General features: G+C 49.4%; 1 protein-coding gene across 2 annotated transcripts; it reads right to left on the bottom strand.

The window, feature by feature from the left end:
- Nucleotides 1-896: 896 nt before the first annotated feature.
- On the bottom strand, nt 897-19,597 carry grhl1 (grainyhead-like transcription factor 1). 2 transcript variants are annotated; one of them, XM_030356687.1, is made up of 16 exons: nt 19,423-19,597; nt 16,471-16,660; nt 16,081-16,154; nt 15,602-15,753; nt 15,203-15,417; nt 13,877-13,962; nt 12,892-13,048; nt 12,364-12,475; nt 11,545-11,639; nt 7,597-7,843; nt 7,118-7,245; nt 5,262-5,290; nt 4,918-5,003; nt 3,195-3,280; nt 2,333-2,397; nt 897-2,230 (listed from the first exon to the last, which is right to left on the bottom strand). In XM_030356687.1, the coding sequence occupies exons 1-16, from the start codon at nt 19,440-19,442 to the stop codon at nt 2,116-2,118; spliced, it is 1,857 nt and encodes a 618-aa protein (XP_030212547.1). In that variant the 5' UTR covers nt 19,443-19,597; the 3' UTR covers nt 897-2,115. The 2 variants fall into 2 exon arrangements, with proteins under 2 accessions (XP_030212547.1, XP_030212548.1); XM_030356688.1 differs by lacking the exon at nt 19,423-19,597 and adding an exon at nt 18,890-19,400.
- Between the last annotated feature and the right edge of the window lie 3,813 nt (nt 19,598-23,410).

Genomic DNA, 23,410 nt, shown 5'->3' on the forward strand with positions numbered 1-23,410 from the left:
GGGAGAGAGAGAGAGAGCAGATGGCCTATCATTCAAGGGCACTCTGCTCCTCTGGCTGGATGGAGCCTGGTTAAAGTGTAACCAGCGGTCTTATCAGGACGCCGGAGCCCCTCAAGTTTGGGCGGTGCAGCGAGATAAGTCACGTCTACAGGTCTGGATGCAGGTACACTCAGGTCGATGCTGCAGCTAACAGGAGAGAACGAAACAAGATGGCGCAGGGTCAAAGGCCTGGATGGCCTTGATTGTAGAGTCAATGGGCTCAACAAACCAATGAGGGGCCCGTCGTGACGGCCCACCGTTAGCGTCCGTCCCCAACTTGTCTCGTCTCGCAACAGTCTCATGATGTCTTTCTCTTCCTGTTGGTTTCTGGGAGTGGATCCTGGGGGGACCAGGGCCAGTACCTGTGGAGATGAGAGGCCCTCGGGGACCGTGGTTAAGGGGCCGTACAAATACAACTTGGTTACGGTCCGTGACTTATTAAACGTTCTAATCACATTAATGTCCTCCTTTTGACAGTTCTGCTGTTAACACACACACACTACACACAGACTACACGCAATCTAAACACTCTGCACACACACTACACACACACAGTCGTTTGGAAGCTAGGGGAACCTTTCTCCGGGAGCAGGCAGGTTTCAATGTTTACTTCCTGCTTGGCAGTGGGGATAGATGAGACCATAGGGTGAGACATATGTTCCAGTAAATACACACACACACACACACACACACACACACACACACACACACACACACACACACACACACACACACACACACACACACACACACACACACACACACACACACACACACACACACACACACAGTAGCCGTATCAATGCCATAACTGCTATAATATCATATCTTATCACATCAACAAGAACAACAGCTGGTACAGGTAAAAGTCCTCTTTTATTGACGTACTGCATCAATGCTTTTACAAAAATGAATTATGCATCGGGATTTAAATACATGTTAACATCATAACGCTCTTAAACAACTTCATAGAAAAAGAAACCAAAAAAAACTTTATATTATTAATTGTAGTTTAGACATTTGGAAATATATTGTAAAAAGTTCCCACATCCACACTCTTAATAAATATATACACATAAGTACTGATATACAAAAGGTTGTGCAGATCAAGCATTACTTTAGAGCAGAGCTTGACAAAGGCACTGACCTGACTTTGACATGCATCACAAATATATCACAAAGAAATGGCCATCAGAAAATGATTGTGTCTGGAGATAAATATGATATTGCACTATCAGGATGGTTTGTGCGGATGTGCGAGAAACTGGTGTCTATCTACTGTACTCTACTCAAAAGAGGGGAACCTCCATGTTCGAATTAGGTATCCTCTACTCATCTGTTATGTAATACTTTATATACTGATGAAAATATTTGATATCAAACTTGATCTGAAAAAAAAGACTATATTTTATACAAACAGTATCTGTGGTCATTCCTAATATGTACAACTATACCGTTTAACTCACGGTAAAGAGCGCTTTAGAAACTAAATACTGCCAGGATCTTCACTGTTAATACACCCCAGGGGTCTGGTTGTTTTAGGCCTCTCTCTTCCCTCTGTGTGTCACCCTGCAGACTGCATCATCAGTGCTATGGCTTTAGAGAATGGAACAACAGGTGCTGGCCATCGCTGTCTGTCCACGTAATACACACACATTATGCCTGTACATGTTGTTGCACATGTGAAAAAAAGATTGTTGCCTCCATAGAATGAGGTATGATGACAACATAAAAGCCCTGCATGTTTTGGACAAAGTAAAAATCATATTCTGCTGCGACTAACAAATAAAAATAACATCATAAGAGTGTCATCAATGTCCCGATACTTATGTACACATAAACAGTTTTATAAAAAGAATTTAAACGTTTACATTTTATCTTTAATCAATGCATTTGCATAATAAGAGCTACAATCCATTAGATCCTGCGTTTCCATATGAAACACAGGCCCCCCGTTGACCTCAGGGACACACCATCCCCTCCATTAGCTTCGCGATCATAGCTGTTACTGCCGGTAAACCAGCTAGATTCAGTGTAAACTCATAGTAGTGAAGGCCTTCCCACCTCGTCCGAGACTCAGATCTCAGTGAGGGTGAGCTTGTATATTCCTCCCATCTCCTCCATGGAGATCTGGAAGGTGTCTTCGTTGGAGTAGTGCTTTATGATGTTGTCGTCCATGTTGACTAGGATCCTGAGAACGGAGAGAAGATGTATGAGTTGTGGTGAGCAGGGGGTCTGAGTGGGCTTACATTAGACATCTACTGGATTTGAACGTACATTAAGTGGAACTCACCCTTTTTTGCATTTCTTGTAGACCTTTCCAACTTTTGCCAAAGGTAGCTCATATTTCTCTGATATCTAGTGAAGAAAAAAAAAAAAAATTAGATATAAATGTATATATACAGCAAGCTCCTTTATATTTGGCTGCATTAAACAATTAAAGTTTCAGAATGGAAACTGGAAATCGGTTGAGAAACATAACTTCTCCAAGCATCGCTCCGTACAGCCAAAGGTTCGCTAGGAGCTTGGCCTGGGCCCTGCATGGTTTCATTCTGAATATGGTGCTGCTGCGTCTGACTGCACCCTCACCCATTCAGACACTGCAAGCTGTAAACAACCCTGTTTAACCCTGCTAACTCGCTTTTTGACTCAACCTGCTCCTATACTTTCTCTTTCCTTTCTCTCTTACTATTCCCCCCTGTCACCATTTTCCACTTCCTCTTGCCTGAGCTGCTTGGACCTCTCCACAGGAAACCAGCAACTCACACTCACACTATATAGTTATAAATCTGTGGCCCAAGAGTTTTTGTTGTGAAATATTAATATGGACCTCTCTCTCTCTCTCTCTCTCTCTCTCTCTCTCTCTCTCTCTCTCTCTCTCTCTCTCTCTCTCTCTCTCTCTCTCTCTCTCTCTCTCTCTCTCTCTCTCTCTCTCTCTCTCTCTCTCTCTCTCTCTCTCTCTCTCTCTCTCTCTCTCTCATTAGGTAGCACCCTGTGTGGTCAACAATGGTAGAGGAGTTATGAGGTGTAAGACGCTCCTCATCCTCCCCCACTGACAGCTCAGAGTCATTATGAGGTTCTGGATGGAGCAAGTGGTGGTGAGGATGGGATTCAGCAGAAGGTGGAGCAGTCCGTCTGTTGTGTGTTGTACTCACAGCTTCCACAAGGCCTTTCAGGGTGGGGATCTTCAGCATGACAGCGTCAAACACCTCCTCTGTTTCTTTGCGTACGTACAGAAGGACTGCGTCAGACAAAGAGGAAGGATACAGATCATCAGGTGTTATATACAGAGGTATTACAGGGCACAGATGTCAACATGAGATGAACAAAGAAAAACACACAAGGATCATATAGATCCTTTCCCCAGCCCGAAATCCAACTGGAAACTCAACCCAAATTACAGTTCACCCTAGAAACTGAACTGTTGCCTTGAATCTTTAATATGGCGTCGGTCTCCTTCTGAGTCTCTCCCTGATATCCCGAAATGTCTATTCCGTCTAGGATTAATAAAGTACCGTCTAAGTAGTGTCTTATCACGGGCAGAAGGAGCAACAAACAGGCTGTAGGTCTGCCCCCCACACATCTCTACACACGTCAGTCTTTTATGCCAGGGCTTTATCCCCAAGCCCCGCCTCCAGGAGGGAGTGGGTACAACCTCAAGGCTGGCATCTCAGGTCGGTCACGCCCTACACCCGCCCGACCCCACCCCTATCCCCCCAGCGCCCCCGCCCCCACCGCCCCCCACCACCCCCACCCTGTTCACGAGCAGGGTGCTGCTGGCTCCAGAGCGGTGTTATCTCTGGACCAGAGCCCGGACCAACTGTCTACCCCTGGCACCCGGCCGCGGCGTGAGCCAGCCCACGGGCCCACCCACACACACACACACGCACACGCACACGCACACGCACACACACGCACGCACAGACACACAGACACACACACACACACACACACACACACACACACACACGCACGCACACACACAGGAACGCACACAGGCAAACACAAACACACACAGGCACGCACACAAACACACACACAAGCACACACATAGCCAGGCACACTGCTGATTATTCAGAATCAGATTTCGCATGATAGATATGCTCTTAATATAATAGATTGTTACTCAATGATGCACAGGTAGATGTTGAATGTTTCTGTTGTAGTTGTTTTTGACTACTGCCACAGATTAGCGGCAACACTCGGTCAAGGATGGGCAGCTTCCATTGGATAATAATAATAATAATAATGTATAATTAAACTGAGTAACTAAACTACTATGCTTCTAAAATATTTCTTCCACACATTTCTGCAATTTGCAATGACTCAATATGGGACTGTTATAGTTTAAATACTTGTAATGAATAATAATGGATTGAATTTATATAGCGCTTTTCTAGACGCTCACAGACGCTTTTTACAGGGAAGGGGGAACCTCACTAACCACCACCATTGTGTAGCACCCACTAGGGTGTAGCATATATCTAAACAGATTTGAACGACAGTTCAAATCCACAAAGACACATTTGGATGTAAGGGACCACTGTAACGAGAGATGCAAACACACAACGTTGCTCAGGGCCTGAGCCCTGGGCTCTGCAGCGCTGGAGAGGGATGCAGGGCAAAGGGCACACTGGTTCCCAGTGTGGTGGCATTTGCGTGCATGCAGACACACAGTGTGCTGGTTTGTGTGCATGATGTGCAAGGGTAAGAAGAGAAGCCAGGGCAGAGGTATTCTGTGAGGTCAGGGTGGCCCTCAGCATGTTTTCAAAGAACTCGGTAAGATCATATGACCCTGGAGACTGAGAGACAGCCGCCAAGACACACGCACACACACACACACACACACACACACACATTACACATAACGACCATTACCTTTCTTTGGTTCGTCCAGTCTTGCTTGCTTGTTCGGAGGGGTTCCAAACTCGTCTTCAGCAAAGGGCACCCTCTTCATGCCAGAGCTGCAAATGACACACAAGCGCACACACATGATTACCATTACATCATAGCAACAGATTGCAACAGAAAACAAACATTGGTTAGTCTTCTGTCTTGGCAGAGTTATGCTCATTCTCGAAGGCGATGCTGTTCCTGAACGTTATGTTCCCGGTGAGTCAGGGAAGAAGAACCTGCCACTCTTTGAACGATGTGGTTCACCTCGCTTGATCTTTTGACCCACTAAGCATGCAGTCTACCTAGAAGTGATTCAAGGAACCCACCTGTCTTCTCCTTCCTCCGTCGTGAAAGGCTGCAGGGCGAGAGAGAGAGAGAGTGAGGGAGAGGGGAAAGTTTAGCCAGAATATCAGATTGCCCACAACAATGTTTTGCAGTCATATTTCAGCGAGACTTGGCTTTTTCTAGAACTGCACCACCAAAACACCTACTCATTTGCTATATTTATACTATTAAATATGACAAATACTTTAACAGATATGACCCCCCCCCCAAAAAAACGATTGCACGATAGTATTTTTAAATCACAACTTTAGCATCAGCGATGCAGTTCTACCGCTGTAGATCGACACGCTGCCGCATGGTGGACAGTGTGTCTGATCAAAGGGCAGGTGGAGATGTTTGTTCCCAGAAAGAGGCTTTTCGGACATCCATGCCTTATCGATTGGCATCAGAGCTGTCAATACAGATCTATTCTGAGAGTTGACCCCGGGCTTATCAGGGCGGTCCGCCAGGGTCAATGTCATCTCCGAGTTCCAAAAATAAAAGCGTGCGGAGTTCAAAGGAAGAGCGAAAACGGAGCTGAACTCTGACCCCACTGTCCTACCCCTGCCACCAGAGGGGCAGTCAAGGGGCGGAGCTGAGCTCTGACCCCACTGTCCTACCCCCGGCCACCAGAGGGGCAGTCACGGGGCGGAGCTGAACTCTGACCCCACTGTCCTACCCCCGGCCACCAAAGGGGCAGTCACGCGCCACTCCTTTGTTCTCTGAAATGCATTTGAAGAACGACATCCGCCTGAGGCTAGAAAACATGTCCGCTCAGGAAGGGCTTCAAGTGGAATGTAAATACTCTGTTTGTCCTACAGGGGGCAGTGTCTGGGCATGTGAGCTGGGTGTGTCCCCTGCTCAGGGTCCGTGGGCAGAGCGTAGGTGGAGGGAGGAACATCTCTGAGTGACAATGAGGAGGCCAGGCAACCTGCCACTTATTGAGAAATGTGTCATCTTCACACACCTGTTCCATCCATCTTCCAAGACATGAGTCTGCATCTTGTGTGTGTGTGCGTGTGTGCCTGTGTGTGCGTGTGTCTGTGTGTGTGTGTTTGTGTGTGTGTATGCCAGTGTGTGGTGTGTGTATGCCAGTGTGTGTGCCAGTGTGTGTGCCTGTGTGTGTGTGACCGTGTGCCTGTGTGTGCGTGTGTGTGTGTGTGTGTGTGTGTGTGTGTGTGTGTGTGTGTGTCCGTCCTGTCCTTCACACCATATTTGAACAGGGTAACCTTTCCCTTTAAGCTCGCTGGGTCACTTTGCTTTGCTTGTCTTGGTGTTTGGTAGCGACTTGCGGGCGAATCCACCAACTGTGACTAATTCCTGCGGAACAAAGCCGTGAGCGGGGGTGTGTCACGGCTCCCGGAAGGCTCAGACCTGTTTAGGAGAGCTCAGCGTGTTCCCGCCAACTGGCAGCCAGGGCGCGCCTGGCATCGGCCCGCTGCCTCGAATGCCCTTTACTCTCACGAGGAGCGGTGAGAGGAGCGGAGAGAGAGAGGGACACCCGCTCTGAGCTGAACCACGAGGGGCGCTACACTCACTGGATCAGAAGGGTCAACAGGAGACACAGAGAGACAGACAGATGGATAGATGGAAAGACAGGCAGGTGTAGAGACAGATGGACGGATGGACAGACAGACAGATGGATAGATGGACACACAGACACACAGACAGGCAGACAGAAAGACGGACAGACATATGGAAAGATGGATTGACAGACTCTAAATTCCTATATTTGTGGGCGGCCTTTTGAAGGTGATCGTAAATACGAGTGTAATGGTTCTGTGTGATGAGTGTGTCTGTATGAGTGAGTGTGTGTGTGATGAGTGTGTGTGATGGGTGCTCTGGCCCCCACACTCACATGGCGCTGGAAGCTGGAGAAGTGGATGTCGGGGATGAAGAGGACCGGCTGCGTCTCGAAGTCGCTCATCATCTTGAAGGTGGTGACGTCGTTCTTCTTCTGCAGCAGCGGGACCTTGACGTCGGCGACTGGGGGGCAGAGAGCACGCGGCCAGTGAGTCACTTACCCATAACCTGGGGGCTATGTTTGCAGTTCATCAGGGAGAATGAGCGGCCCCAACATGGCGGCCCCTGCACGGAGGCCCCATCATGGCGGCACTTACATGGCAGGCCCACGGCGGCCCCTTTACTGTGGCCCCAACACGACGGCCCCAAGGTGGCGGCCCCAACAGGGTGGCCCCTACACGGCATCCCCAACATGGGCCCCACATGGTTGCCCCTACATTACGGCCCCTACATTACGGCCCCTACATTGCAGCCCCTACATGGTGGCCCCGTCCCCTCCCTCGGGCCCCCCCTGGATGACGGAGCTGGACTCACAGGCCCCCATGGTGCTGCTGTGCTCCGACACCTTCCCCTTCCGGCGGGACTGCTTCCTCTCCTCGTCGCGGATCTTGCGCTCGGCGCCTTTGTCGCAGAAGACCTTGATCTGGCAGAAGGCGCGGTGGATGGGCTTGTTGCTGCGGTTGTTGTAGCTGTAGGTGTCGATCTGCAGGTTCAGCGGCAGACCCTTCACCCCCTTCTGCGAGGAGAAGTCCGTGCTCAGGCAGTTGACCGAGATGAAGATCTGAGGAGGGCCGAGAGCAGAGAGGAGAGAGGAGGGGATGAAGGCATGTGTGAAGGGTGTTTGTCTGAGTCCCGGCCGGGCAGCTCTCTGGGTTCAGACCACATCGTCCGCAGGCTGCCTGAACGCTCCCTAATAGAGAGAGAGACGCCTCACTCATCCCTGCTCGTACACACGTCTGAAAGATGCTTTGGATAAAACCAGCTGCCAAATCAATAGGAATAGTGAATAGAAGGATGTTAAGTGAAGTGCGTTATATTGTAGAATAACGCATGAATGGATTAGGGTCAGGGACAGAAAGTGTGTTTTTTCCTCATAAAAGTGTGTAAATATGTTGCGTACCACCTGACAGCGTTATAATTGGCAGTGGTTCAGCAGAATAGGAACGAGTTTAGGACGTCGAGCGCCTCCATTATGCGTTCTGCAGCGCCCTCTACTGGTATCTCTGCTAATCATACCCGTGTAGGATTTATAGCTGTATAGTTGGAAAGCCAAACACGATAGACATATATTTGCCCAGGAAAACACGTTGACCCCAAATAATAACCAATAATATATAAGCCTAGTGTTTATTTTTTGGGGTAAAGTAAAGAAAAATTAGTTAGAAAATCCAACTGTGCTAAGCTTAATAATGAGATCTGAGATGAAGTTCTGCTCAGGATTAAGTAAACAGCCCGAGAGCAGTTCAACATTTGTAAAGGGCTGGCCTGGAATCAGCATAGTCTTTACATCTGTAACTCAAATGACCAGGGGGCATGCAGGCCAACACAGCCAACATACACACCGCAGTTTGCAATTAGCTCTGCGTGTGTGGGTGTGCATGTGTGCATGTGAGGGTGTGTGCCTGTGTGTGTGTGGGTATGTGTTTGCTTGTGTGTGTGTGCATGGGTGTCTTTGTGTTTCTGTGTGTTAGGGTGTGTGCGTGGATGTGTGTGATTGTACGAGAGAGAGAGAGAGAGAGAGAGAGAGAGAGAGAGAGAGAGAGAGAGAGAGAGAGAGAGAGAGAGAGAGAGAGAGAGAGAGAGAGAGAGAGAGAGACAGAGAGAGAGAGAGAAGGAAAAAATAGGGAGATAGATAGAGACAGAGTGACAGATAGAGTGCGACTGGGAGTGTGTGTGTGAGTGTGTGCATATGTTTCTGTGTGTTAGGGTGCGTGCGTGGATGTGTGTGTTTGTACGAGAGAGAGAGCGAGAGGGAGAGCGAGAGCGAGAGCGCGAGAGAGAGAGCGAGCTAATAGCGGAGGAAGAAAGAGGAAGAGTGACAGATAGACTGTGAGTCTGTGTCTGCGTCTCTGTGTGTGCGTTGGTATGTGCGGTTAGAGCATCCTGGTGCGGTGGGACTCTGCTTGCTCAGAGGCTGCAGTACAAACAGCCGTTCGCACACAAGAGGAGTTACGGACTCGGCATCGGCCCGGGGCCATGGGACACGCAGACCTGGATCCTGGTGTGCGTGTGGGCTTGAAGACACCCGGAGACACCCGGAGCGTATTTGCATGAAGTATGTGTGCGTGAAGACCATCCCCCCCCCCCCCCCCCCCAACACAGCTCCCTCCTCGTCCTGTGTCGGCCAACACGGTGTGGGGGTCTGATGGATCATCAGCATCTCTTCTCTTCTCTGTTTGTGTTCTATTTGAGTGGTATGCTGAACGATTTGGTTTAATTTTCCCTTCTTTTATTTCCTCTTTACTTTACGCGTCAAATTTGTTTTGCTTTGAGAATACCCGGCTGTTTCAGACGTTAACCCAAGCTGGGAAGACGTTGTGTGTGTCTGGCGAGTGACGCCCGTCAGTCCTGTTCTGAACTATTAGTCAAATGATGTAGTCACATGATGCAGCCTCTGAGCAGATATCCGGCCCAGACAGAAGGGCTGCAGAGTGTACCGTTTGAGGGGTCACGCCAGGAAAGGGCTGTGTTGAGTAGGTGATGAGGTAGGATATAATTATTAAAGAACAAATAATATTCTTTATTACAAAGTGATTATACTATTTGATTAGTAATTCTACAATGCGAGTACGGCAATGTGTGTCAGACACAATACCATAACGTTTGTTTTAAATTGTCAAATTTGAGACATATCAGCTTACAAGACAAGTAAACATTGGTACGGTTATAATTATATTCATATAAATATATTTGGTTTGTTTCATACAGACTGAAGACACACATGATATCTGCAGTGATGGATGGTTTCCTAATCGCAATAGTTTATTGAGAGTCAATATATTCCAGATTAGTTTTATTCAACCTTTAGACAATATTTCACACAATGATCTTGGTATTAGGAAACAAGTGGCTCAATATAATATATACATTACTATTCCCCACTATTGACAGAGCCTGAGGTGAATAATTGTTTTAATGTATACTACACGTGAGAACTCCAAAAATAAACAAGATCACACTTTTTGCCGGAACCTTTTTGTTTTTATTAGCGGTTTATTAGTTTTAATTAGCGTGACGAGACGACCGTCACACGCGCCTCCCGTTACGAAAACAATATCCTGAATTTGAGATCCCAATCATGGGATATCGCCCAATGAGCGTGTGTAGCGAACCAATCAAATAGCGCCATCTTAGGAGGTTCACGTATAGCATATACTAATGTGAAATTGTTAGCGTATTTAATATTAGGCCTATATTGCACAATTTCAGAGACCTATTCGTTTGAGGGAAACACTCGGACTACTTAATATATAGCATATAATAAATCTAGACAGAACACCAAGTTATATTGTTGGCTTCATCGCTTTTCCCTGCACCTCAAACTCTAGATGGTTCTATCCAGTCTACCTGGTTCTAACCGTTCTACCTGGTTCTATCCACTCTACCTGGTTCTATCCAGCTCTAGATGGTTCTATCCAAACTTGACCCTGGTTCTTTCCACTCTCGCTGGTTCTATCCACTCTACCTGGTTATATCCGGTCTACCTGGTTCTATCCGGTCTACCTGGTTCTATCCGGCTCTAGCTGGTTCTACCTGGTCTACCTGGTTCTACCCAGCTCTAGCTGGTTCTATCCTCAGATCACAGAGCCGCTGGCCGTACTACTGAACTCCAGAGAGGCCGTGATTCCGTCTACGAGGAGCAGAGGCTGATCTCTGGGGACAAACACACGTTTGGAGAGCGCTGCCTCAAAACCCGACCGACTCGTTGAGGAGGAAGGAGATGAGACATGGGTAAGATGGAGGAGCAGTCCGTCTGACAGGCTTCTATTGAGCCGAGTCACACCAGGTCCTAACCCCCCCCCCTTCCCCGCGGCCCAGTTTCCTCATACCTGGGCCCATTGTGCGGGCTGTCTTGGGCGACAACACGCCTCGCTCCAGCATCACAACAAGGGCGACAGGTAAAGCTTGTTGGGACAGTTGTGTCTACACAAGCACACAAACACACACAAGTACACACACGCAAGTACACACACACACACACACACACACACACACACACACACACACACACACACACACACACACACACACACACACACACACACACACACACACACACACACACACACACACACACTAACATTTGACACTTAAGGGGAGGAGAGAAGAAGTCTATTTTTGGTCATGCTCACGCTGTGACACATGAGTCATGCACATGTATGCACATGTATGTGTGTGTGTGTGTGTGTGTGTGTGTGTGCGTGTGCGTGCGTGCGTGCGTGCGTGCGTGCGTGCGTGTGTGTGTGTGTGTGCGCGCCTCACCTTGGCCTCCTCGTTGGTGTCCCAGGTGAAGGAGATGGCGTTGTAGGAGATCTCCTCTATGTTGGCGATGGTGTTGAAGCTCTCCTTGTAGTCCGCTGGACACAGGGGGGTTAATATATACTCTAGAATATGGAGGAGATGGACCACTATACTCAGCTGTCAGTTAGCTGTTATCGGGGTCCTCAGACATGTTTCCTCGAGATAGAGTAACGTTTCATAATTGCCAATTTCTCGTACCAAGGAACATCAGGTTTGTTTTGGTATTTTGCTTTTCATTCCCTTCTGCATAGTCCTGCCTTATCTCTAGCTGTCTGCAATGAATCAAACCTGTGTCTGCCTTCCACCTGCAGACACAGGAAGATTGATCATCAGAGTCCACAATGAACTAGGCTGCAGTGCTGTCATCATTCAAAACCAGCTAACCCGCTAACAGACAAACATGGCCGTCTAATCCAACTTAAGGCTCCCTTAGTCATCCGTTGGCCACCTTCCAAACACCAGCTATCATCTTGAGGGTTCAGCTGTATAGAATCCCTCTATTGTGCTACCTAACTGTATTGCCTAGGACAAAAACATCACGTAAAGGGTATCGTAGCGCAACTGTGATGATCTCTCTCAAATATTTGCACAAGAAAATAAGTTGTCTGGTGTGCATCATCGAGGTTCAGGGTACTGTGTGTGTGTGTGTGTGTGTGTGTGTGTGCTTGCGTTTGCGTGTGCATGTGCGTGTGCATGTGTGTGTGTGTTTGCCATCCGTGTTACTGTTGTTTTATTTAAGTGGACTGGGTGCCCGTTGAGTCAGGAGGGGTGTGGCCTCACCGATGTCTAGGCAGCGCTGCTTGGCCGTGTGCTGTCGGGAGTGCCAGTACTTCCAGTGCTTGAGCTGGTCGTCTCTGCACTTCTCCTCCCCGAACACCACCATCACAACACTCTGGGGGGGAGGGGGGGGGGGGGGGGGAGGGAGAGATGTCAGCACGGGGGGACGGGTCCTCAAAACCACCAGTTGGTGCATCAGGGTCAGTACCTGAGTACTGACCCTGATGCACCAACGTTTCATACTAATAATGCTGCTTTACTCCGACCACCACCACCACCACCACCAGCACTACCACTATTACTACTACTACTACTACTACTACTACTACTACTACTAATACTGCTACTGCTACTACTACTACTACTACTACTACTACTACTGCTTCTACTACTACCCCAACCACCACCACCACTACTACTACTAATAATAATAATAACTTTATTTGTGATGTACAGACTTCCAGAATAATGAAATATGAATAAACAAATGAGTCTGGATAACACTGAGTGATGCCACCAGCTTCCTCTCACCCGGACTTTGGTGATGGGCTGCTGGATCCCTTTGTTGTTGTCGATCTCCCTGAGGCTGATGGGGTAGAACTGTCCCTTGTTCAGGTAAGTCATCGTGCCGTCGCCCGTCTTCTGCCGCAGAGACTTGGACGCTTCCAGAGTGTACTCATAGTCACTCCTGAAAAATCATGTGTTCATAGATGAGTAAATACCAAAACATTGTCGGACATTTTCGTAATTTTCGTAATTTTCTTAGAGTGAGAAGATGAACCTATGACCTCAGGTCTGTTAACCACAGGAGGAGGCTTACTAATTGTGGAGATTGTTTTTGAGGGGGGAAGAGAGGGGGTGCTACCGCCCAGTGATGACATCATGCATCCAGACTCCTTGTGAGTGGCCTTGGGAATAAAAGTGTCCGCTGCTGCTAGTTAGAAACAGTGTGCTCCCTGTCGTCTGTTCCATAGCTATGAACATACAATGTCAGCCCGACCCTAACCCATCTGGGCTCCATCAGTCCGTCCTGCTGTTCTGGGATCAGCGTGTCTGAGTTTGTGTCCCCTGTCTCTAATAGTCTGGTGTCTTCGCTCTGGGATCAGTGTGTCTGTCAGATTGTGTGTCCCCCCAGACAGACACACGCTGATCTCGGAACGGAGACACCAGACTCTGTGTCTCTAAGGGAGCCTGGCGTCTCTAAGGGAGTCTGGTGTCTCTAAGGGAGTCTGGTCTCTCTAAGGGAGTCTGGTGTCTAAGGGAGCCTGGTGTCTAAGGGAGTCTGGTGTCTCTAAGGGAGTCTGGTGTCTCTAAGGGAGTCTGGTGTCTCTAAGGGAGCCTGGTGTCTCTAAGGGAGCCTGGTGGCTCCGAGCGGCCCTGCGTTAACGGGCCGCTCCCCAGTCTGTGTGGGCGGAGTCTCTCCTCCCCGGTCTGTGTGGGCGGAGCCTCTCCCCCTCGATGTGTTTGTGGGAGGAGCCCCCCCCTCCCCGGTGTGTGACAGAGGGAGGCAGCTCACCCCGAGACAGATTCGAAGGCGCTGTAGTCCTCGGGCGTCACGATGGACGACATACGTAACTGGAGATCCCCCGGGAAGGAGAACACCTGAGAGAGAGAGAGAGAGAGAGAGAGAGAGAGAGAGAGAGAGAGAGAGAGAGAGAGACGTGGGGAGGAGGTGAAAAGGGGAGCGTGAGACATGGGGGGAACAACACATGCACTTGTATTGGGAGAGTCTAACATATGTTTTTAATTTCAGAATGTTGAATCAACTCCCTCAGCAATTGTCCAAAAAATATTAATAGCATTTGGGCTACATTTGTAATGAGAATATTGAATATATTATTGTTATATAATATTGTATATATATGTGTATATACTGTATATATATATATATATATATATATATACATATATATATATGCGAGCTAGCTCTTTTCTCATCTACTCTTCCTCTCCCTCTCTCTTTCACCTCTCCCAGTCCTCCTAGTTTTCCCATCTCTCCTCCCCTCCCTCCCCCTCCCTCCCCCGCCAGTGTAAAGGGGTTTTGTTGGGTTACTCCTCTTTTAAGGTAATCCCCCTCCAGCTTTAAAAAGGGAGAAAGGGAAGAGAGAGGGATAGACAGAGGGAGAGAAAGGCTCTGTGGCCATTGTAGGGGGGAAGTACAGCACTTTATTGTGTGGCTGAGACAATGGCATAATAACACGCTGGACCTTATTTTGGCATGTTCAAATAAGAGCAGGGGAGCCTGAGTCCACCAGGCCTGCGTGGGATCAGGTGAAAGGCCCATTGTGTCCCAAGCAGAGATCTGAGAGACAGGGCCAGCCCGGGAGAGGGGAGGAGAGAAAGGCTTTGAGGAAGGCCTCGCTGGGACGGTGGGGAGAGAGTATAGGTGGAGGTCTCTAATGGTGGACACACAGGCACCATGAACACACTAACACACAGGCACCAGAAACACACACTAACACACAGGCACCAGAAACACACTAACACACAGGCACCATGAACACACTAACACACAGGCACCAGAAACACACTAACACACAGGCACCAGAAACACATTAACACACAGGCACCATGAACACACTAACACACAGGCACCATGAACACACTAACACACAGGCACCAGAAACACACACTAACACACACGCACCAGAAACACACACTAACACACACAGGCACCCTAAACACGCTAAAAAACACAAGTGTGTACACACACACACACACACACACACACACACACACACACACACACACACACACACACACACACACACACACACACACACACACACACACACTCACACACCACACACACACGCACACACACACACACACGGACCCCCACCTCCTGGGAGCTGTCCTTGTAGCTCTCGGGGAAGGTGGAGTCGGGTGGTGTGCGGGCGTTGGAGGTGAACTGGACGGAGCTGTGGACCATCTGCCTGTCGAAGCTGTGGGGGTGGTGTTGGCCTTCGGCGCAGGGGTTCTGCACGGCCAGCGAGAAGCCCTGGGTGGGGCCCTCCGTCTTCACCGAGGTGTAGTTGGACCCCGCCGCGATGGACACTGGGGAGGTGGAGAGGGACCAATAAGGCAACCCCATCTCGAACTGAGTCTTAGCATTAGCATTAGCATCTTAGCATAGGCGAATCCCCACCCAGCGGTGTCTCATTGACCCAAGCTCATCTCTACAGGTGGATGCACACGGACCTCTCTTCTTCTACCGTCCATCACTCCTCGTTCCACTGACCTGGCGTGGTGAAGGAGCTCCTCTTGTCCTGGGTCAAATGGTTGGGCAGCAGGATGTTGAAGGGCCCCTTCAGCACCTGGATCCTGCTCTCCACGTTGGCCATGGAGGTGTCCTGGAGCGCGGTGATGGAGTGGCCAGTCTGGAGCTGGTGCCTGCAAGAAGGAGACGAGGAGGAGGAAGAGGAAGAGGAAGAGGAGGAGAGAGTTCACTTACCTAAGATGAATACTTAAAAAAATGACTATTTAATAAAGGCGTAGAAAATAGTATAATACACGCACCCACCTGAACACACACACACACACACACACACACACACACACACACACACACACACACACACACACACACACACACACACACACACACACACACACACACACACACTCGCCCACCCACCCTGCCACGTGCTCCGCTCCAGGGGGCGGTGCGTCCAGGCCCGGCTCTTTACAAGGGGGTATTAGGTGAGGTCAGGCGCCTACCTTTTGTTGGGATCCACATCAGAGCCCATGGCATCTGTCTTGCTCTGCGTGATTGTTCTCTTCTCCCTGGGCACCTGTGTGGGAAGGTAAACACAGCCGCTCATCCTCCTGACCACATCACATCCAGCGGGTCCTCCTAGCCTCCCCTGGCCTCTCCGAGCTACGGTGCTGCCGCCTGTCGTCATCGCGGATGACGCCTATGGAGGTCAGGTCTGGAAGGGTTTGGTGTGGTGCCTCCTTCTTACAACCACGCTGTTTGGGTTTAACTGGAGTTCACGCACCCTTTTCAGTCCCTAATCTCCAACGCCCTTTGCCTTCCCTCCTCTCTCTCTCTCTCTCTCTGTAGTCCTATAGCAGGCCCAGAGCCTCCCTCCCTCAGGGTTGGCTCACCTTGTAGTAGTCGTAGAGCAGGCCCAGGGCGGCGGCGCTGTCCTCGTCTCCGTTGATGCTCATCATGGCCTTGGTGGCGGCGGTGAGCGGGTTCTCCAGGAAGGACTTCCAGGCCTCGTCCTCCGTGGTGAAGGACCGCCGCTGGCCCCCGTAGGCTGGGTCGTTCTGCAAAACCAAGACCGCCCGCTTGCTGGGGGGGAGGGAGGAGAGGGAGGGAGGGGGAGGGAGGGAGGGAGGGTCCAATGAGAGGGGGGGGGGGGGGGGGATAAAAAACTTATTTAAAATATTTCATACTTAAAAAATAAAGTTATATCTTCTAGTATTTAATCTTCTGTAACCATTCTAATAGCTTGTATTCTGTACTAGAATCAACTACTCTGTACTATTCTCGTCATCTCTACGTGTTTGTCTTCTACTATTCTACGGCAGCATAAGGGAACGGCAAAGGCCTGAGATCAGAGTTCAGACTCTGCAGAGTTCAGACTCTGCTCCCCACCTGAGACGCTCTGGGGTTTGTTGTTTTAGTCATGACCGTGATCAGCCCCGCCCCGTGGCGGCACCTGAGGCCCGCGTGATCTCAGACGTGTTTATGATCCCGTGTGAATCAGAATCAGGACAGATGAGAGTTTGTTTCAAGGAGTGAACCAACTGGTTTTAACACCCTGTTGATGATGATGATGATGATGATGAGGGGGACGAATCTGGAGTGCCTGTTGTTCTAGTTCCTTGTGTGCGCGCGAGCGTGCGTGCGTGCGTGTGTGTGCGCGCGCGCGCGCGTGCGTGCGTGTGTGTGTGTGTTTCTGTGTGTGTGTGTTTCTGTTTGTGTGTGCGTCTGTGCGTGTAACAAATCTCAGCTTTGGAAATGTACAAAAAAAGATGCTCTACCGGTGTGACCACTCTGGCTGCCTCTGATTGGTTAATGACAACGTTACTTTTGACAGACTCCTCTCTCTGAGACATTCCGGTGGAGCAGAGAGGAGCTCTGCTGAGGTTTTACAGAGGGAGCGCCCCTCTGCACACAATATCTCCACTTCCTCCTCCTCCCCCCTCTTCCTCCTCCTCCCCATCCTCCTCCTCCTCCTCCCCCTCCTCCTCCTCCTACTCCTCCTTCTACCCCCACCCTCCTCTTCTCTCCACCGTTGGATCCTTCCTTCCTCCCCCCTCCGCCTCCTCTTCCTCCCCCTCCTCCTGCTCCCCCACATTCTCCTGCTCCCCTCCACCTCCTCCTACTCCCCCTCCTCCTCCTCCTCCTGCTCCCCCCTTCCTCCTCCTCATCCTTCTCCCCCCCTGCTCGTGCTCCCCCCTTCCTCCTCCTCCTCCTCCTCCTCCTCCTCCTCACCCCCTCCTCCTCATTGTTATCAGGATTCAAGATTCTAGATTCAAGATGGTTCTTGGACCTGAGTGTGTGCCCTTCTCTTCACTCTTACAACAATATGATCAGGTGAGGTCTTTGAGAAAGTCTGGATAAGACCAAAGGAATCTATGGTTTCAATTATAATGAGATCGAAAGAAGACTGTGCAACACTTTATGGACTTTAATGTTCATAATGTTTGATTCGTTTGACATTTTGATTGACATGCTTTGCTCTTTTTAAAGGAGTGACAGGCCTGTCAGCCACTAAAGAACTTCAACAGGTTATATACTTTATACTATCAGGGTAGGCTACTACTGTATTAGCAAGCACACTACGTTGGCATCACCCTGGCAACCGAGCCTTACGTCTTGTGCATTTTTCCTCTGAATCCTCACACATCCCAACTAAACTTTATCACCTGGAAACGAAATCCACGCCTACTTTTTTTTCAAGTCATAATTAATGGAACAAATACAGCAAATGCACAGAGAGAGAGAGAGAGAGAGAGAGAGAGAGAGAGAGAGAGAGAGAGAGAGAGAGAGAGAGAGAGAGAGAGAGAGAGAGAGAGAGAGAGAGAGAGAGAGAGTTGAGGGGAAACTGATGATTAGTAATTCTAGATCTAATTGTGCCATTCTTCAGATGTCCATCTCAGTCATCAGGGATTTGCAATTCGATAGATCCGTTATTCATTTGGTTAAAAATATAGGCTACTAGTCATGAAATCCACAAGGTAAGAGATGGATTAGCGTATATATATAGGCCTACTTCAAATATGTTGTGGTTATAACTAAAAATAAATAGCATGTATTAATGCTATTTAAATAGCCGTGTCTCGAAACGAACTGAAAGTTTCGCTCAAAACGTTCTGATACTTTCTCTACTCTGAGGGCCAACGCCCTGCAGGTGGACGAGTTCAGCCGGGGGAGGGCAACCTTCTCCGGCCGCAAAGTCCACATACACCGTAGGCCTAAGCATCGTTCATACGATGGAACATCCTACAGGATTTTTAAGTAGTAGTTTAAAAAGTGAACCACGAATATGTCAGTCAAGTGACTTGAACTCACTTTGCAAGCATCTTGTTGAACAAACAAGAGGAAAGACAAGCCACATAACTGCAGGCTAAAGAGAAACCCAGCAGTAGTCAGCCCCTCAGCGTCTCATCCCGGGACCCCGCGGTAAGAGACCCTTCCTCTGGCTCCTCCGCGGGACGACAGGTGGATGGGTCTCATCCCGTGACACCGCAGGAGGAGACCAATCCTCTGGCCCCTCCGCGGGACGACCGTTGGAGGCTGCACACCTGTGCGGCTCCGCGGGAACGAGCCCCAACATGACAGCTGGAGTCACGCGCTAAACTCTCCCACGGGCCGGGCCAGAACCCTACCCTACCGCTGACATCATGGGAACCCGGAGCCAGAATCAGGCTCTCCTTTCAAAGACAGAGCAACCTAAACCCATGTATGGCCTCGCTTTAAATCCTCGTCCGGTCCGCGTAAAAATGCTCAAAAAGTAAAAAAAGATGAACACTCTATTGCGTTCTTGGTGTCCCGGGAGACTGCGGCGATTCTGTGCAGTACAAATGAGGAGCGAGTGCACTTACTTGTCATGCTCCTGTGACATCTCGGTTGGTCGAACTGGACTTTCTAGTTAGGACTGAAAATCCGATCCGTCTTCTTTACCTAAAAACCGAATCACTCCACGGATGAGGCGCAGGCAATGCTGTCCCTGAGAGAACGGGTTTTGTCGGCTTTTCTCGCTTTTTGCCATATACTCAGTTATTGAGGCCGGTTTTACCTGTGACGGGGCTACTGATTGGATAGCAGGTGAAGCGTGGGGCGGAGCTTAGCAGGTGATAGGTGTAGTTGTGATTGGTCAACCAGGCGGTGCGCCGGGATGAGGCAGAGCGCCATAAACTGGCGCTCAAAGACGCACAGAGCTGAGATGTGAGGGTCCTGTCACTTCTCATGTTGCAGAACTAAACAACCAACCACAGTTCATAGTTTATATCTGGAGGAAAACTGCAAATGGAGCTGCAAATATCCGAGGATGTTTTTCAGAAAAAAGGTCTATCTATCTGAATATATGTGTCTGTCTTTTTGAGTTGGTTTCATTCCGGTCATTTTACTATAATATTGCACCTTATTCTATTCTATTTGCATTGGCCTGTGGCTCCATCAGTTTAATCCTAGCTGGAGGCGTCTGTGCTAAAATAACGACTGTTACAGAAAACAAACAGCGTTTCCCCTTTGTCAGAAAGGGGCTGAGAAGATGCTATCGGCAATATTCAAAGTGTCTCCCTAAACAGCGCATAATATGCTCTTTGGAAAAACACACACAGACACACACACACACACACACACACACACACACACACACACACACACACACACACACACACACACACACACACACACACACACACACACACACACACACACACACACACACACACAGACACACAGGTAGATCTCCAGCTCCTGCTCCTGTATCCTGGTGAACTGTTTATTTACCCCAGTGAGAGACACCTGCTCTTGGGAGTCTGTTTGTGTTTGCACTGAGGACACAGATACCTCTGTTAGGGCAGGACTGTGTGTGTGCGTTTGTGTGTGTGTTGTTTTTCTGTTTTTTGTTTAGGTGTTAGGGTTTGTGTGCATACGTGTGTGTGTGTGTGTGTGTGTGTGTGGGGGTGTGTGTGTGTGTGTGTGTGTGTGTGTGTGTGTGTGTGTGTGTGTGTGTGTGTGTGTGTGTGTGTGTGTGTGTGTGTGCAAGTGTATGTATGTATGATGGTGTACGTGTGTACGTGTTTGCGTGTGTGTGTGTGTGTGTGTGTGTGTGTGTGATGGTCTACGTGTGTGTGTGTGTGAGGGGGGTAGTCGCTTGGAACCTTGGCTGATGACTAATGTCTGAGGAGGAGAGCTACAGAGACGGGGGGTGAGGGGGGAGGGGGAGGAGGGGGGAGGGGGAGGAGGGGCGTTATGATCAAAACAAAGCAGCCATCTTAATCTAACAGGAAAACATTCTAACCAACAGAACAAATGGTTGTTTGTGTTTGTGTGTGTGTTTGTGTGTGTGTGATGTCATTCAAAGAGAAAAAGATCAGAGTTGAGTTTAGAGGGACATTTCTAAAATGGTGGGAGCAAAACGGCTTTGCAGGGTTTAAAGAGAGCAGCAGTCTGAGGTGGAGGTGGCCCCCACCATAGCAGCAGTCTGAGGTGGAGGTGGAGGGGATCCCACCATAGCAGCAGTCTGAGGTGGAGGTGGAGGGGACCCCACCATAGCAGCAGTCTGAGGCGGAGGTGGAGGGGACCCCACCATAGCAGCAGTCTGAGGCGGAGGTGGAGGGGACCCGACCTGAGCAGCAGTTGGGCCCACCCGGCCCCCCTTGAACGGTGCGGGGGTGACCCCGTGGGGCTGGCTGGAGGGGACCCCTGTTGGGCCGGGTGGAGGGGACACCGTGGGGTGCAGCTACCTGCCGCTCTCAGTCCAACAACTCCGGGTCGTTGGGATTCTTATCTGTTGTGACTGTCAATTTGTTTTGGGTGCTACGGTTTACCTACCCTAATTTATTACTCCTTCTTTTCTCCTTACTCCCCCCCCCCCCACACCCCTCCCTCTGTCTCTGTCTCTGTCTCTGTCTCTCTCTCTCTCTCTCTCTCTCTCTCTCTCTCTCTCTCTCTCTCTCTCTCTCTCTCTCTCTCTGTCTCTCTCTCTGTCTCTCTCCCTCTCCCTCTCCCTCATTCCATCCCCCCTCTCTCTCTATCCCTCTCTCTCTCTCCCTCGCCCTCTCTCTCTCTCTCTCCCTCTCCCTCTCCCTCTCCCTCTCCCTCTCCCTCTCTCTCTCTCTCTCTCTCTCTCTCTCCCTCTCTCTCTCTCTCTCTCTCTCTCTCTCTCTCTCTCTCTCTCTCTCTCTCTCTCTCTCTCTCTCTCTCGCCCCCCACCAACTCCTCCAGTAAACCGTTGGTTCTTCTTACCGTTCACCTTTACCTGGATGGAAATTAGATGCAAATCTCCTCCTCTCCGCATGCGGGGGCTTGTCTCAGCAGGGAGGTACAGAGTCTAGCAGACGCCTGGTTGAGGGTACAGCGCTGGGCGCACCATGAGTCCCGAGGCCGCCCCAGCCCTGGAGCTGGTTGGCCGGGCTGAGTAAACACGTGTTGGGGAGTGGAGGGGAACAAGGAAACAAAGTGTTTGTGATGCTCTCTTGTGCGGGATGATGTTCATCAACCCTGGACGGCATACTGCAGTGGCATTTCAGTGTTCAGAGGCGTGACACCAGCTGTAATCAGGCTTGGATCGACGATTCACTTTCTAAACCGCTGTCAGAATCTTTTTCCTGTATTTTCCAGAAGCTTCCCAAGACTTGATGACTGTGGCTGAGTTCTGCTGAGGCCTGACTCAGATGTTATCACACGGTCCCAGTGTTTGTAGTACACACACACACATGCACACACACAAACACATCCACACACACAGTGATGGGAAGGAAGGCCCACATGCCGTTCAACTCCTAACAGGCCAGCACAGACCTACGTGCTCACACACACACACACACACACACACACACACACACACACACACACACACACACACACACACACACACACACACACACACACACACACACACACACACACACACACACACACACACACACACACACACACACACACACACCACACACCACACAAGCACACACATGCACACACACACACATAAACATACAAAAAGAGAGGGAAAGAGGGACGGATAGGGGGGGAGATGTTATGAGATCTCAGGCTTTAATGGGTCATCTGTTTTGCTTTACAACAGTGATACTAAATCCAAAAGGCCTAACGGGTCTGAGATACCGTTATCGCTTACTTGACAGTGTAGTCAGTAGAAATACAAATACAGTCAAATGTTTCAATGTTTGCCAGGATCTTTTGACAAATCCGATACAATTCTTGAGTTGTAGGACTCAGTTCTCACTAAAGAAGGTGACAGTAGGCTGGCCATAGCACCTCTCTATGCTGTTTGTGTGAGTGAGGTAATGTGTCCTAATTAACCCTTCGCCCCAGAAGGCAAACAGACAGAGGACTGAACGTTGATTGCAGAAGGCAAACGCCAAGGGCTGATTGACTTAAGTAAATGCAGAGCGCTGCACTAAGGAACACTCATCACACGCTCGAAGGAGACCCTATAGGCTTTACTGTGCACCAAAGATACATGAACACCCTGTTCAGGCCGGTGTGTGTGTATTTGTGTCTCTGTGTGTCTGTTTCTGTGTGTGTGTGTGTGTGTGTGTGTGTGTGTGTGTGTGTGTGTGTCTGTCTGTGTGTGTGTGTGTGTGTGTGTGTGTGTGTGTGTGTGTGTGTGTGTATTCATGTGTGTGTTTGTGTGTGTGTGGTGTGAGAGGGAGAGGAAGTGAGGGAGGAAACTACTCTGCAGAGTGCAGCGTAGTTACTTCATTATTTCTTTATTTTAGTCATTTAGTACAAAAATGAATGCATGATGAGCAGGTTAAAGGCTGGGAGGAAGACATTAAAAATATCTGTGGACCTTTTTTCCCATAATAGAAATACCATAAATTAAGAAATATATAAGAATAA

Source organism: Gadus morhua, chromosome 5, assembly GCF_902167405.1.
Source record: "Gadus morhua chromosome 5, gadMor3.0, whole genome shotgun sequence".
In the NCBI taxonomy this organism is placed as follows: Eukaryota; Metazoa; Chordata; class Actinopteri; order Gadiformes; family Gadidae; genus Gadus; species Gadus morhua.

Excerpts from the sequence above, each read along its gene's own strand:
- grhl1 (XM_030356687.1), bottom strand. The coding sequence starts at position 19,442 with ATGTCACAGGAGCATGACAA. Across the intron at positions 16,661-19,422 it reads ATGTCACAGGAGCATGACAA|CAAGCGGGCGGTCTTGGTTT; the intron begins GTAAGTGCACTC and ends CCTCCCCCCCAG. Across the intron at positions 13,963-15,202 it reads ACAAGGACAGCTCCCAGGAG|GTGTTCTCCTTCCCGGGGGA; the intron begins GTGGGGGTCCGT and ends TCTCTCTCTCAG.